Source organism: Pteropus alecto, unplaced genomic scaffold, assembly GCF_000325575.1.
Source record: "Pteropus alecto unplaced genomic scaffold, ASM32557v1 scaffold18, whole genome shotgun sequence".
Lineage (NCBI taxonomy): Eukaryota > Metazoa > Chordata > Mammalia > Chiroptera > Pteropodidae > Pteropus > Pteropus alecto.
In genome coordinates this window covers 1,051,336-1,067,063 of record NW_006440649.1, presented here as the reverse complement: position 1 = coordinate 1,067,063, position 15,728 = coordinate 1,051,336, and the positions used below count along the sequence as shown (strand labels likewise).

General features: G+C 44.0%; 1 protein-coding gene across 1 annotated transcript in view; it reads right to left on the bottom strand.

The window, feature by feature from the left end:
• Positions 1-15,281, bottom strand: part of ANOS1 (anosmin 1) — a 119,423-nt gene extending 104,142 nt beyond the window's left edge. The window contains exons 1-2 of the mRNA XM_025050986.1: positions 15,277-15,281; positions 13,336-13,408 (exon numbers count right to left, since the gene is read on the bottom strand). Of these exons, the coding sequence (XP_024906754.1) occupies positions 13,336-13,408; positions 15,277-15,281 (78 nt within the window). The remainder of the gene's footprint in view (positions 1-13,335; positions 13,409-15,276) is intronic.
• Positions 15,282-15,728: the final 447 nt, after the last annotated feature.

Genomic DNA, 15,728 nt, shown 5'->3' with positions numbered 1-15,728 from the left:
AAAGTTATTTTTTCTTTGGGTTAATTTATTATAAGTTGTAACACTTGGCTAGTTTTGTTTGTATATGTCTTAAAATGTTTTCTTATGATATTTAAGTGACAGTTAAAGAGGTATCAAGGTAACTTGTGTAGAACTATTGTTTGATATATTGTCATGTTTGTTGTGAATATTTTTTCTTACTGCACAGTAGAAAAATAAAAACAACTGGGTCTTTATTTTAATGTAATTCAGATTGGGGAAAACAAAACAGAGCTAAGGGAACAAAATGACTGAGGGAGCATTCTCCCACGTCCAGTGCACTGAGCATTTTAGTATGTTTGTGCTTTGTACGGTTACATATTTAAAACAAAAACAAAACAAAAAATACAAGGGTTCATGCTCTTCCCTGGGTAATAGAAACAGTTACTCGCTATGCATAATCTAGTTGATAGTTAAATTTGCTATTGCTTTTCTTGTCTTGTTATATAAAATCTTTTCAATACAAGTTTAGTCTTAATGGTAATAAAACGTTATGGTTATTTATAACTTGTGCTTATTTTGTGCGTTTTTTCCCATGCTGAACCCACTAAGTGCATGTAGACAGAACTGTTGTTTTCACACTGAAGAGGCAAACTTTGTAGTAGTCGTCGTAGTGTAGACAGGTAACGAAAACCAAGGCTGCATCATAGACTCCTCCTTTAAATTTTTTTTCTGGTTTTTTTTTTCCTCTTTTTGGTTTTGGAAAAAAAAAAAAAAAAAAAAAAAGACCTAACTATATATTGCCTACAAGAAGCCAGCCTAAATACAAAGATGCATATAGATGAAAAGTCAATGGATGGAGAAAATATACCAGGCTAACACTAAATAAAAGGAGGCAAAGTAGCCAGATTATAATTTCAGGCAAAGAGGTTTTCAAAGTCAGCAAAGTTAGCAGGGATAAAGCAGGGCGTGACATAACGAGAATGGGTTCGATCCTCCAAGAAGATGTAGCAGTTTTCAATGTGTACGTGCCTGACAGGAGAGCATCCAACTACATGAGACAAAAACCAATAAGAACGCAAGGAGAAACAGGTACCTCACTCCCACAGCTAGAGACTTCAACTTCAACCCCCTCTCTCAGAAATGGATGGGACCATCCAGCAGGCAGAAAAATCAGCGAGGACACAGTGGGAGTCAGCAGCACCGTCCATCAACCGAATACAACTGACGGCTGTAGACAACTTCATTCAACACCAGCAGAATACACATTTTTCTCAGGCTCCCATGGGACATTCACTGAGACAGACCATGTTCTGGGCCATCAGGTGGGCACACCTGAACCGATTTGTCTGCTTCCAGATCGCAGTAGTAGTAAAACTAGAAATTAATAACAAGAGATAACTGGAAAAACCTCCAAAATCCATGGAGATTAAACAACGTACTTCTGAATAACACAAGGGTCAAAGAAGAAATCTGAAAAGAAATGTCAAAATTTGTGACCTGTATTGAAAAGAGTGTTTAGGGGGAAATGTATAGCATTGAATGTATACATTAGAAAAGAAGAAAGGTCTAAATTAATAATCTAAGTTTCTACGTTAGAAAACTGGAAAAAGAAGAAGAAACCAAACCCCAAATAAGCAGAACAAAATAAATAATAAAAATTGGAGCAGACGTCAATGAAATGGAAAACAGACTATTGATAAAGAAAAATAACAAAACCAAAAGTTGGTTCTTTGGAAAAGATAAGATTATTAAGCCTCTAGCCAGCTAATGAAGAAAATGAGAGCACATGCAAATTACTAATATCGGAAATGAAAGAGGGGACATCACTACAGATCCCGTGGAAATTCAGAGGATGATAAAGGAATACCAAGAACACCTCTACATCCACACGTTTGATAAACTAGATTAAACGGACGAATCTTTTAAAAAACACAGTCTTCCAAAACTCACACGAGAAGAAAGGGATGATCTGAATAGATCTATATCTAGTTTAAAAAAAAAGAATCGATATTTAACATCCTTCCGAAACCAAAAGCACGAGGCTCGTATGGCATCACTGGGAAACTAGCAAACATCTAATGAAGGCATATGTCGATTATCTACAATCTTTTTCAGAAGGTAGAAGGAGAGGGAATACTTTCTCACTCTTTCTATGAGGCCAGCACTATCCTAATACCGAAGCCAGCCAATAACGTCACGAGAACACTGTAGACAAACATCATTGAACACAGATGCAAATGTCTTCAAGAAAATATTAGCACATAGAATCCAAAAAAGAATGAGAAGAATTGCACACCATAACCAAGTGGGATTTAACCCAGCAAAGGAAGGCTGGTTCTCCATTCGAAAATCAGTTAAGACAGTCATCGCATCGACAGACTGAAAAGAAAAAAAATCACACGCTCAGATCGACAGAAGCAGGAAACAAACGCGTTTAACAAAATCTGACACTCATCCACGATGCAAACTCTCAGGAAACTAGGAACAGAGAGGATCACTTCCTCAACTTGATGAAGACTATCCACCAAAAGGCTACCTCTGTCCTCATGCTTAGTGATGGGACACCCATTGCTACCCTCTGGACCAGCAGTGCCAGAATCCACTGGTCACCTCTTAGAAATGCAGAATCCCAGGCCCCAGCCCAGGCTACTGGAGGCGGGCCCCAGGCATCTGAATCCGAGCGAGCTCACCACGAGACTCTGAAGAATGCTGGTGTCACGCAAATGGCCCAGGAAGTGCGTTTAAAACACAGTCACCGAGGGTTTTCATAGGACCACATAGTGGAAATGACCGGTATAGAGTTGAATCCGGAACTCAGGGCAGAAATATCACAGTGGTTCGCGTACGTATAGATAGATGACAGAACGTAGGGCAGATCGAAATGGATGAAGAAGGGACATTTCATGAGCCAGCAAAGGGGTCCTCGCTCGCCCTGCCTTTCAAATATCAGAGAGCAGACGCTATCATCTTATTTCCGTTAGATTTCGGTGATTCAGAAAGAGCGCCTTCAACGCCATACGTTAAGCGTCTTGAGGACTGATTTATGCTGCTATAAATGCATCTTGACATAATCTTGCCAGTCCAAGGAGCGTGAAGGCAAACTTGTATTGATCAACACACAGCAGAGTGACAGCCACGTTCTAACAGTGGGCATCCTGCGCAGTGGCACACAGACATGGAGATGTGACTGTCCCAACATAGTCCACTTTCTTCTTACCAAACATCGTAGCAGGACTGGGCAGAAAGTGGTGTTGAATACAGAAAAGACTCGCAGTGTGTGCAGTTTAAGATTCCACCCATGTTCAAGCATCCTTACAACCGTGTCTATGACCAGTTGAAAAGCAAAAGTTCTAAGGCATTTTGCTGTCTTTTTTTTTGCCTCAATATGACCTCCTCCCCGCCTCCCCCCGCTCCCCCCCAAAAAAATGAAACAGGGAAACAGACGCAGAGTGCACAGGACAAATGTGGAAGCTGGGTGGGGGAGGAATAAGCGTCCCCAGAGCCCTAAACTACAGCGACTGAAGGCATTTGCCGCGAATTTGCTCCAGGTCTTGGAACTACTGCCTTTCTTTAAAGAGAACGAGCTTCTTGGCGATTGGAATAGTACCGTTCGGTGCGACTTCAGGCGACGCCTTCGAGATGGCCAAGATTCACAGCTGATTAGGCTGCACAGTTGAGTTGCTTTTTCAAAAGATGCTAGGAAGGGATTATGTCTGTGCCCGAAGCACTCTGGAGAATAGGCAGGGGCTGCTCGGGGCTGTGCCCTGAATTCCCCACACTCAGTACACTGTGCTCAGTGAAGCAGATAAAGCAACCTTAAAGCAGCATTGAGCCCTTCAGAATGGCGGCCTTAATAAGTATCTTTCTGAGGCAGGATTTAGGAGCAGGGGAGGGCCGTCCTCAGCACAGGCATTATTTGCGCATACAAAAAGGGAAAATGTGCATACAGTTGGATGTAAAAAGCCAAAACTGGCATGTCCCCGGCCTCTCCCCACCCCCAGGAAGAGTGGCAGAAGGCACCTCCCCCAAACTGAAAAGCATGCATCTTCACAGCTTAATAGTCACGGATCTTTGTGCAGTTTCTCTGGGGAAACGCGGCTGGTTCATCTGCGACTGTCCAAGTTCAACCTTTCAGCTGTGAGAACCGGGAGCCGGGGGTCGTCCAAGGCCCCACGTTCCTCGGCAAGCAGAAGGCAGACGCGCTGCGTCCGGGAGGAGGGGGACAGCACCCCCTTCCCCACCTCAGCCTGCTCCCCGCCAGGCACGTGAGATGTCTGCAGGCAGCCGACCGCCTACGATGCTCTTCGCCTGCACCGTGCCAGGCTGGTCCCGGCCCCACAGCCAGCACCGTGAAGGGCGGGTCCACCTGGAACCAGGTGCACAGCTGGTCACCTGCAAGGACTTAAAATGCATATCGTTCCGTAAGGCCATGCCCTGTGAGCCCATCTTTCTTTCTAACCAGCAGCAAATTTCTCCTGTGCAATTCAGCCTCAAGGCCAAGCTTCCTTCGAAGGTGAATACACAGACCCCACGAACCAACGAGCTATTGCAGCGTTGCAGGGTGGGAGGCCCCCCCGTGTCCCCCCAGGCTGTCGTCACCGGGGCGGGCTCTGCATCGCAGTGGGATAAGCGGACACCTGGCTCAGGCTCGTCCCTTTCTGCCTGCTTCGTTTGTCAAGCCGGACTCCCACGACCTCGGGCAGATGGACGAGGCCCTCCTCGGACACCAACGTAAACATTTACTGCCCATAAGAAGGATAATAATAAAGAGAGAGCGTTTTACAGAGTGCGCCCTATAAGTCACTTCTCCTCCCATAGAAACGGAACACGAGCTCGCTCGCCTGGCAGCTCTGCTCTGAAAAGACCCAGTAGTGAGAAATCCTTTCTCTATTGTGCACTTTTAAAGACTACGCTTTGACCTCTGCTATTTATGGCTTAAGATCTGTGAAGACGAGGCCAAACCCCTTCGGCTCCCAATGGCGCCCACGGACAAAAGCCCTTCACCTTTGTTCCGTTTACCTCTTTCCCATTCCGGCGAGTTCGTACGTCACTCGTGGGTGTCACCATTTCAACGGGCCTTTCTTTTTCCCTTTGCCCACTCACGGCCTTCCCGAACGGACGAGCGGCCACCATCGCTCTGTCCCGATGACATGAGGATGATGGAACCGTCGCTAAATGGACGGCTGAATATAGATGTCTTGTCACCTCTCCTCGGCTACCCGTGAAATTGCAGATAAAATGCTTCGGAAAGCTAACGAAGTCATCGGGCAGTTTCAGCCACGACGTGGCACTTTTCTAGTGATTTATGATTTTAGGGATTTATGGATTTTTCCTCTGTCCTTGCTCCCTCCCTAAAGGGAGTCGAGACAATTTACGAAGATGCGTCTGACACAGCCAGGAAGCGAATGTATAGTGGGGCGAGAAAAACGGCATAAAAGGAAATAAAAATAAAAACTGGGACAATAAGTAAATACACGGAGCCGAGAGTGAAGCTAACTGCCCTCGTCAAAGGCAGGATATTTCACCTCGTAGCTTCCCGATAGCCCGTTCGAAGCGGGAGACAAAACCCACAGTCTCTACTGCTCACAAAATCCACAAGCATCCACAGACTACAAAAGGGACCATTTTCTAGGAGGATCATAACGAGAGCCGATACTGGGACCACAATGAATGTGTTTGCGTGTTTCCCCAACCGCGGTGTGGAAAACCAGTCCGGTGTCCTCAGCCAGCTCCTGAGAACAGTGTCGATGGCCGGGTTGGTGAGACGGTTTACTGAGAACATGCCACATGCTGCGTTTACAGCAACATGTAATTCAGTCAAAGCTACTCATTACGGAACAATGGTAAGAGGGTGACGGTGCCTAGTTGAGTCTAGTGATCAAGGCGTCACATGGGACAGCGTCTGGAAAGTCTGTATCCACCGCACACCTATCAATATTGTTTCTCTCTGGTGCCTCCTGGTACCACAAAGACACAATAAGTTGATGGGCTCCCCCTCGGCACGCGTCAGCAGTACGGTGGCCTTGCTGGTTGTCATTGCACAGCGAGCACAGTGTTAGCTCTGACATTCAGCCTGCAGACTGAAGATTCGAACGAGGACGTTTGTCTGGAAAGAAAAAACGTAATGCAACGTCTGCCTAGACGTGCATCAGAGGTGAAGGGAGGACTTGACCAAGGTCCTCCTTAGAAAAAATCATTTTCTCTCCCAGCCCAGAAGAAAAGAGAAGGTACGATCTCAGGGCTATGCAGTAATAGCCACACAGCACGGCGACAGTAATTTTAGAGTAAAAGGAGTTTAAAACATTAAATACACACATGTTCTGTCTCTCTCTCTCTCTGTCTCTCTCTCTGTTTCTCTCTCTCTCTCTCTCTCTCTCTCCCCTTCTCCCTTCCTCTCTCTCTATCTTTTCAAATCACCCAAAGACCACCACGCTTCACACAGTGGATCTTACAAAGAATTTCTCTGACCCAAACCAGCAGCACAAACACCAGGGTAGTTGAATGTGCTCATTTGTAGGGTAAGAGGTTCTTCTGAATCAGATGGGTAAAAGGTTAAGAACTCTAGAGAAAGGAGAATTATTATTTTCGTTCACAATTAGCCTGTATACATTTTTTTTTTTTTTTAGGAAAATTAGATAGGAAGACTACGTCCTTGTCCACTCAGTAAAAACAGAGTTGAAATTAAAACCTGGATGTATTTTCCCCGTAATGACTGCTTTCTTCAACACAGAGAACAAATGTAGACAGGGGACATTAGGCACCGACACAAAGGAGGTTTCTGCATTGCGCTGAGAGTTTCCACACCAGCAGAGAAGATTTTGACAAGGACTCTCCTTGGCGCAGCTGGGACGAGAGAACATAATCAGGTGACCCACGCCCACAAAGTCTGCCCCGCCCAGGTCCCGAAATCCAACTCTGTCTTCAACAGCTCCCGACCTTCTTCCTCCACGCCGGTGCTCCGTGCCAGATCAAACCCAACGGACGCACATCGATGCTCCCTGTGCCTTGGATGAAGACGTTACGACTTCAAAAACATCTGTCAGACCATCACCACCATGTAATGCCTCGTGACTGAGATGTTTTTCAGATGTGCGAAGCGGATTCCGCCTCTGAAGCCAGCTTTTCAGGAGCCCTTCTTCAACTGCGAACCGCAGAAGAGATTCTGTGTGCGTCTTCTGTCATCCGAGGGAGGATAAATTAATAGTAATAGTAAGAGGTTAGGAAAGGGTGAGCATACAGGCTTACGGGGAGCGGCTTCTCCAGTCCACATGTCTTCGCTTTGAAGTTACAGCCAATGGAAGTACTTTCACACCCATAAAAATTAATATAGAAAATCAGAAACACGTTGGGCTATTAACATGTCACATCGTGGATTGAAACCTAGATAACAATGTGCCCTTTGCCTTCAACAGTGACTGTGCTCCCAGCCCAGCTGGAAACGTTGCAGGCTCTTTCAGCAGCTAGGCTAGTTTATAGGCTTAAAAAAAAAAAAAAAACCCTTGGCAAGTTCCAGCTACGGCCGGCTAACAGCATCGCCCAAAAGCACACTAATATGTTTGATAAAAAGTCCCAGCGTGAAGGCAGAGAACACTCTACCATGACAAAGACAGCGTGAGGGAAAGCAAACCCGTGACACAGGTTCAGGCTGCCTTCGCTGCTGGCGGCTCCACTTAGAACGAGGAGCCAGCATCGCAGGGGGCCAGTGACAGGTGCAAGGGCGCAGCAAGCCTCTCACTGCTCAGATCGTGAACTCATCCACCCACCTGCATCATCACCGGAAGGGCCCCTGCTGGCAGCAAGCCCTCATTCAGCACTCATCCCTTACACTTAAGAAGCGAGGTTCTGAAAACAGGTGTTGGTTTAGCGGTCTCACTCGTCAGTTCTTTTGGGGTTTGTCTGTTTCTCACTTTTCTCTCTTTTTTTCCACGTCTACGTTTACATCGGAGACGATATTCATTCAAACGACTCTGCTGAGCTGTGTGGGATGGGTGCCCGAGAACGATGTTGCATACCTGGGCCCTGCCGCAAGCTTGCTGGTCATTTGATTTTCAAATGCATAGAGACTGAAATTCAAGGGCACGAGCCTCCATCATGCCGATAGAATATTCTATATACAGATCGCTTTTCCGAGAGAGCACTAGGCAAACCTTCATGCACACCTAACGATTTCTTCTCAAGTGTATTCTATAAAAATTCTAATTCCACTACTGATGTAAAGAGGTAAAAGATCATCACGTCTGATTTACTCTCTGCCAAGGTCTTTACTCATGGAATAATATCAGTCTCCAAAATAAAGAGAATTAATTATCTCATTTGAGAAGTTTTCTACCAGAAGCTCTGCTGGTGGCACAATCCTACACTTCTTGTTGACAATTGTTTTCAAGGGTGGCTCCGCCTATGAGATTATTGGTCATTTCCAAAAGATATCGAGACTCAGTATATATTAACGTCGTCCTCGAAGTCGATTGTACAAAGTCAGGGAAAATTCTATGAATACCAGTAAGTATTACAACAGGGTTTATAGGTTTTAAAGTATCTACAACGTCTGTGATTTTGATCCGTTGTTACTTAGAATTCCAAAGAAACAAAGATGTTCCACATAGTGCATGTCCATGTGGGCCTGAGTTTTCATCTGCCTCCTTTAAACGGATTTTCCTTGGGCTCCATGAATTTACAGCCGTCGCCACATAAATTCCAGAAGGTGTCTAACGCGAAACCAAAATGTTCAGCCGTCACCTTCGGTTGAGTTTCGGAGGTTTGACCTTCATCCGATAAATTCGCGGCTGTGACATGGAGCCGTCCAGATGTTCATACCAGCAAAACCAACCTATCTCACTTCTAAATGTGGCTCCCAATAAACCTGGGAAGTGACTAGGAACTTGGAGTTAGAGCCTTTAGAAGAACCCCCGCCGAGATCAAAGCCCCACGCCAATGCAGCGAGCCTGGGCCTCCTAAATCACTGCTGCTCAACACCCTTCCCCCAAACCAAATGGGAAACAAAAGTCGAGTGAGTGAGTAACGACCCCCCAAAAGGAGAAGGATGAGTGTGCATGCTCGCCAGAGACAGGTGGGCTGTCTCGTCTGTCACCATGAGTGCCGCACTTAGATGCGAGCCTTGAAAGCTAACAGAGCATGATGGCAGAGGATAAATCTTCTATGAAATACACGCGTGACCTTCATGCAAATATAAGATGGTGTGCGTCAGAGATGTGACCTCACTCATGAAATATTGCAAGAGCCAATCGTGCGTTACGGGTGGATCCAAGGAGAAACGGAAGAATTATAAATGTGGTCGCACAGGACAGTAAGGAATGAGCAATTTCCACTGGCTCTCAGAACCACATTCCGACATTGACTTTTCAAAAATTGGGATGTATGTGACATTTTCTTTTCATCGTTTGCCATTCATTCAATCATTCATTCATTCAGCAACCACTCAGAACATGACCGAGAATGTTGCATAACGATGTCCGCTTTTGAGGCCGAGTGCATCGAGCTGTGCCTCAGTAACAACAGAGGGGCGCACGTACATTGGGTCCTGTTCGCATGGCTTTGTACATGTGCACACAAGGACATACGAGAAAGATGGTGAACCCTGGCAAATGGCCACACGCAGCCCAGCGTCTGTTTGAAGACAGCTGGTGAGCTAAGAAATATTCTCACGTTTTTAAAAGGTGGAGAAAACGATAAAATTTCATGACAGGTGAAAACCTATGGAAAACAAAAAAATAAATTCTATTGGAACGAGGCCACGCTCTGTCCTCCGCTAGATGCCGGGAGCTTCCCATTACCCGTTGTGAGGACCAGAAAAAGGTCTCCTGTGACAGCCACGTGTTCTCACAGGAGCAAAGCTGCCCTCAGGTCAAGAACCGCCAGCCTCATCCTTTTCCTGGACAACAAGTTACTCTCCTCTCCTGTCTGGGTGTTGAATGGCGCTAAAGACACTTGAGTTCATGCAGCTGGTTGCATTATGTAGAAATCAGTACAGAAAAGAAAAAAAAAAAAGCATAGATTTTGCCAGCGAAGATCAAGAAAGAATCACACTAAGTTACACAGAGACGAAATGAATTATGTAAGACTTTATGCCCAAAGGTAATGCAATCATGACGGACGTTGCGGAGGAAAGTACATGATGTATATGGGTTTCGTTCGTTTATCTATTCATCGCAAATCTTTACTGAGCAACTGCTCTGTGCCAAACACCAGTCCAGGCTCTGAGAATGCCACAGTAATCAGAGAACAGAGTCGATGCCCCAACAGGGCTTACGTTCTGGTGAAGGAGGCAGACTCTCAACGGATAAAAGAATCAGTATGTAATCGCGTGTCGGGGTATGGTCTGAACACCAGAGCACATCGATGGCTGGGAGGGGGACCCGGGAAGGCAAGGCAAGGCAGGGCCAATGTTCTAGTCTCAGCGGGATGGGAGAGAATCAAAAGGCACAAGGTAGACAGCAGCAGGACTCAGCTTTCATGATTGAAGCATCTTTCCAGTGGCCACTTGGGATGAGGGTAGAAGGTGCGGAGAGATGATGGGCAAGGAGGGGAGGGTGCTGCTTAGATGGGAAAACAGAGCTTATATTCTGGAGGGATTCTGAAAGTGACAGGCTTCGCAGGTAGTAACCAGACATGATCGGAAAGTGTACGGTTTCTATAAAATCTGACATAAACCTTATCTTTTAACACATAGTCAGAAAGCTACATCATCAACATTACTTCTGGGTTTGAGGGGGGAGGCGTTGTTTTTGGGGGGGTGTTTTGTTTGTTTGTTTGTTTGTTTGTTAACACTTCTGTCCCAATGTTTGTTCAAAATAAATCTGACATAAACCTTATCTTTTAACACATAGTCGGAAAGCTACATCATCAACATTACTTCTGGGTTTGGGGGGGAGGTGTTGTTTTGTTTTGTTTTGTTTTGTTTTGTTTTGTTTTGATACTTCTGTCCCAATGTTTGTTCAAAACATTTTCAAGTTGCGGATCTCTATGCAGCAGCATGTAGGGCACAGTGTTCCAAAGCTGACGATGCTTCCTCTACCAATTTGCTGAGCGATGCCACGTCCATGATCAACGGCGTATGTGCCTGAATTTCCCCACCAATAAACGGCCCTGTTATCACCCACCGTTCACCTCATCCACCCACAGATTCAGAGAAAAAACCCTGCACGTGCTTCAGGAAGCTCAAAAGCAGCACAAACTCTCCTTATCCGTAAAGGTATTCCACGATGGTAATAGCCCAAGGAGACCAGTTTGACAAACATGTAAGACTCCTTCTCAAGGATGCAGACCACAGATAACCCTTAAATTTATGTCCGCTCCATGATCTATTCCAAAGTTTCTGCTGGAGTTAGCTGTGGCTTATGGATTCGTTCTCCCTTTCAGGAAAAAGGAATTGATTTCTTTCTTGTGAAATTCGGTCTCGTGTGTCAGCCTCGATCATTCAATTACAAGATACGGCATAACAACCTGAGGTCCCTAGGGCTCCCATTTTTCTTAATTAAGATATTTTAAAGGTAGCTCAAAGGGACGAATTTCGAGCGTGTCAATTTCAGCTGTGTGAAAAAGAATTCATTAATTTCTGCATGGGATGAGGAGAAAAAGTGTGCTTAAATGCGAAATAATACTAATACGACAAATTATCATTTACGTAATTAATATCCAACTAATACAAAACTGGACAAAAACACTACTTACGAAATTTAGTCAACCTCATGGCTACACACACACATACTTACGAAATTTAGTCAACCTCATGGCTACACACACACACACACACACACACACACCTTTTCCTGCATTAAACTCTAGTTAAAGAAGGACTACAGTTGTCTCCGCCTTATTCAGAGGGGACACATCCCAAACCCCCCAGTGGATGCCTGAAATCGCGGATAATATGAACCCTCTACACACTATGTTTTTCCCTATACATACACACCTGCGATAAGGTTCAATTTATAAATTAGGCACAATAAGAGATCAACAACAATAACTAATAATAATATAGAACAATTATAACAATAGACTGCTAAGTGACGAATGGGCGGGTAGGGTACTCGGTGTGGGCACTCAAGACAAAGAGATGGCTCATGTCCCAGGCGAGATGGGGCAGGACAGTGAGAGATTTCATCACGATACTCAGAATGGCACACAATTTCAAACTTAGGACTTCTTTCATTCTGGAATTTTCTATTTAATAATTTCAGACGAAGGTTGACGGCAGGTAACAAACTGCAGATAAGGGAGGAGTACTATAATATAATAGATACCAGAAAATGTCTCATCAGAGCAAATGCTTCTGATATATTAAAAAAATAAAAGGATCATAAACCAGACATTTCATTTCTGCCCAAGATCTAGAGAGTCAGAGCTAAGCAAGCTTATTTTTGCCAAATTATTTCGCATTCACATAATAATTCTATTTTACTTTTAATAACATTCGTGTGTATTAAATGACACAATGCATGCATGAATCTGAGAATTGGTCAGTATAATAAAGTTTTAGATTCAGGAATATTATTCTACCATCATTTACTTTGAGATACTATGTTTGAAAGACATTTCAAAATAATAACGTTCTTCATAAACATACTATTGTGCATTGTTCGGATGAAATTTGGGGTTATTAAATAAAGAAACAGTTCAGTTTTAAGCCTAATAGTAATGTCCATGAAATAAAGCCCATCAAACAGTATTACGGTCCCAAGTTTGCTCCAATATTTTTAGCGAGTTTAAACCACTCATTTATAGAATCTGAATATAAAACTTACTTCTGGGCTGGAGCGAAAGGGTCCTCATATTGTGATGTTTGGGGGCTGAGGTAAGAAATTTGTACTCTTATACATATAATTGAGTATAACGACAACTTTAGAATATTTGTGTGCAACACGAAATACTCAAAAAGGGAAAAGAGACAGTTTACTCAAACAATCCAATTATTTAACCAGTGATTCTTACACGTAAACAAAGAACATGAAAAAGAACATAGCTGTAAGCAGAATGCGTTAAATGTTCTGTTCTAATGGAAAGATGTTTTCTCCTTAAGCGTTTTTTTAATTAAAAAATTACAGAAGAGAGAAATAAGGTCGTAGCTACAGATATTGATACGTGTGTCTCAACTGCGGTGGTGGCTACACTAACCGAAGAGACACATGTGATGAAGCCTCATAGAACTATATACATTGTACCCATGGCAACTGGTGTTGCTTTTGATATTGTCACACTTTAAAGATGCATAAAGTGTAACCATTGGTGGAAACTAGGTGTCGAATACATGTGATTTCTCCGTACTACTTTGCCAGTTTCCTGCGACTGTATAACTATTCCCAAACTAGAAGTCTTTTTTTTTTTTTTTAAATATTGATACAGTAATAAAGAACATACCTTAGAACATTGCTTGTGATTCTGGCACCAAACCAGGGAACCATTGTTCTGCAGGAAGAAAAAGAAATATTGACTCATGAAATAATTTTCTAACTGAAAAGTACACACACGTGTGCGCGCATATAATTTTTAAATATTTGCATTCGCGAAAGACCAATAGTGCCAGCGTAAGAGGTTTCTCTCTTCCTAAAGTGGAAAATGTGTTTCTCGTGTAAGTCCAATTTTGACCTCGACTCCGTGAGAGAAATAAAGGCATAGAAAAATAGCAAAGATGCCCAGCTTTCTAGAACGAAAAGCGAGCCATCTCTTACGGCGCACGGAGCAATGAACTACAGACCAGGAGAATGAACACTCGCTCTCATCGTAAGCGGTTTTGGTCAATTGACGCGCTGACCACATCTGTGTAACAGGCACTCGCTTTGGTGTTTGCTATATTCGTCCCACATAATCAGCCCCTCTAATGGCACAAGCTTCATTTTCCCATGTTACACTTAAGAAACTAGGAGTCGATGCAGCCAACGAAAATATCCACAGCCACGAGACCCAAGGTCAAGGTGAGCTGTGAGCATGGTGCTGAATAAGGCTGCAGTGACACAAAGGGTGAGTGTAGCGTTGGGCTCTGACAGAAGCTCCAGATTCCAGATTTATTCCTAATCTCTAGATTCCTGATTTCTAATCTTGGAGGGAGAGGTGAGCATCCATCCAACAAGGCTGCATGCCATAAATTCACAGCAGGGGTTATACTGAGGGGGCGGGGAGGGGGGCAGAGGGTAGGACAGGAGATTATGTAAGTAAGTAGAAAGCAGATTACAGTGGGCTTTGATTTATCATTGGGAATAAAAATATTTTATTCAGTAAATGTCAGAAGGTTAAAAAAAAAGAGAGGATTATAGCTGTCAGTTCTCTGCGGGGCGAAACTGGATCCCTTCTGTTCCTTTAGTAGGTAAAATGGACAAACCTCAACACCAAAAACGCAAATAGATTGCCTGCAGGGCCCCTGCAAATGCAGATTCTACTGCCCCCCCACGCTGAAAGCCAGCACCCCTACCTATCAAACACGCCTACCAAAATAAAACCGAAACCTATAGACACAGACACTCTCTGGGGGTGGGGGGATTAATAGCAACATATTTTCTCAAACAAAGCATTTTTGTTTTAAGCAAAATTTTCCACTAACCGTAAATCAAAAAGCTCTGTCATTAGAAAGAAAGATCTGGGGTAATAACAAGCAAGCACGAAAGATTATTATGATTGCAATGATTTTTATTATTATTACTGAAGACAGGATGTCATAAGATGCTTGGGAAGATTAAAAAGATAATCCATGTAAAGTATTTAGCAAAATGCACTCAGCCGCGGGGGAGGAGAGAGTCCACTGTTACTATGGATGTTACTTTGTTGCTGTTCCATTATTATTGTTTTTAGGTGGGAGGAATAATCCTGGACTTAAAACCTCCCAGCTCTTTTGCATAAGGCTCGTTGTACACTAACTGGTTTGATCTTATTAGTGAGGCTCAGAAAAGGGGCCCACCCTGCTTTTCTCTCTGGGTGGGTGGTAGCAATGTTTCCACGTCTGCCAACATGACGGGTTTGCACCGCTCATATCTCTGGTTTGATTTCCTTTCATCGGACGCTGTTCTTCCTTTACGGTGAACTGCCTGTGCGCTGTCTAATTTCTATTCGGGACTGCATAGCTTTTCCCAGCGTATCATTTGTTTTTTTGAATGTATTCATGACGTTTCTCCGTGCGGAAATTTTCTGCGTCTACACGTTCCCCGCAAATGTGTCTCTATGTCCTTTTTGGGTCTGAGGTTTCCTGTTCTTCTTAAAACAATCCCAATCGCCTTAATTTCTGCAGCTCCTCTGGGCTTTTGCCTTAATCAATCAGCAGTCTCCATACTATTTCACCTCTACAAAGAACTTCTAAAAACTCCGACTCACGGCATCAAGGATGTCGGTAAACCTCGGATTAACTAACTCGGCCACTGTGTTGAGGCCAGGTGTGCGTGTACACTGCAGTATCCACCTCTGTCGCTCACCTGGAATGCTCTTTGAGCAGGTGAGCGATGGAAAAATACAAGAATCCAGTGCATTTCAACATCCTGCCTAGGGGCGAGTTCTTAGATGACAATACCCTCCACCCGTTAAGCTCCTCGACAACAAAAATAAAGCACAGTCCTTGCAATAAAGTCTTGTTTTGGCTCAAAGCCAGTCAAATCAAGAGTTAAAATACATCAGGAGAGAAAGACTCCAGCTTCTAGAATCGTCACTCTAACCTCCAGGAAGGATCAGACAGCGGGACTTTTGTAAGCATGTAAAGATTACATCCTGTATTTTATTGGTTTTACTAGATGAAACATGAATGCCAGTCAATGCAACTTTCAAAGAGTTTA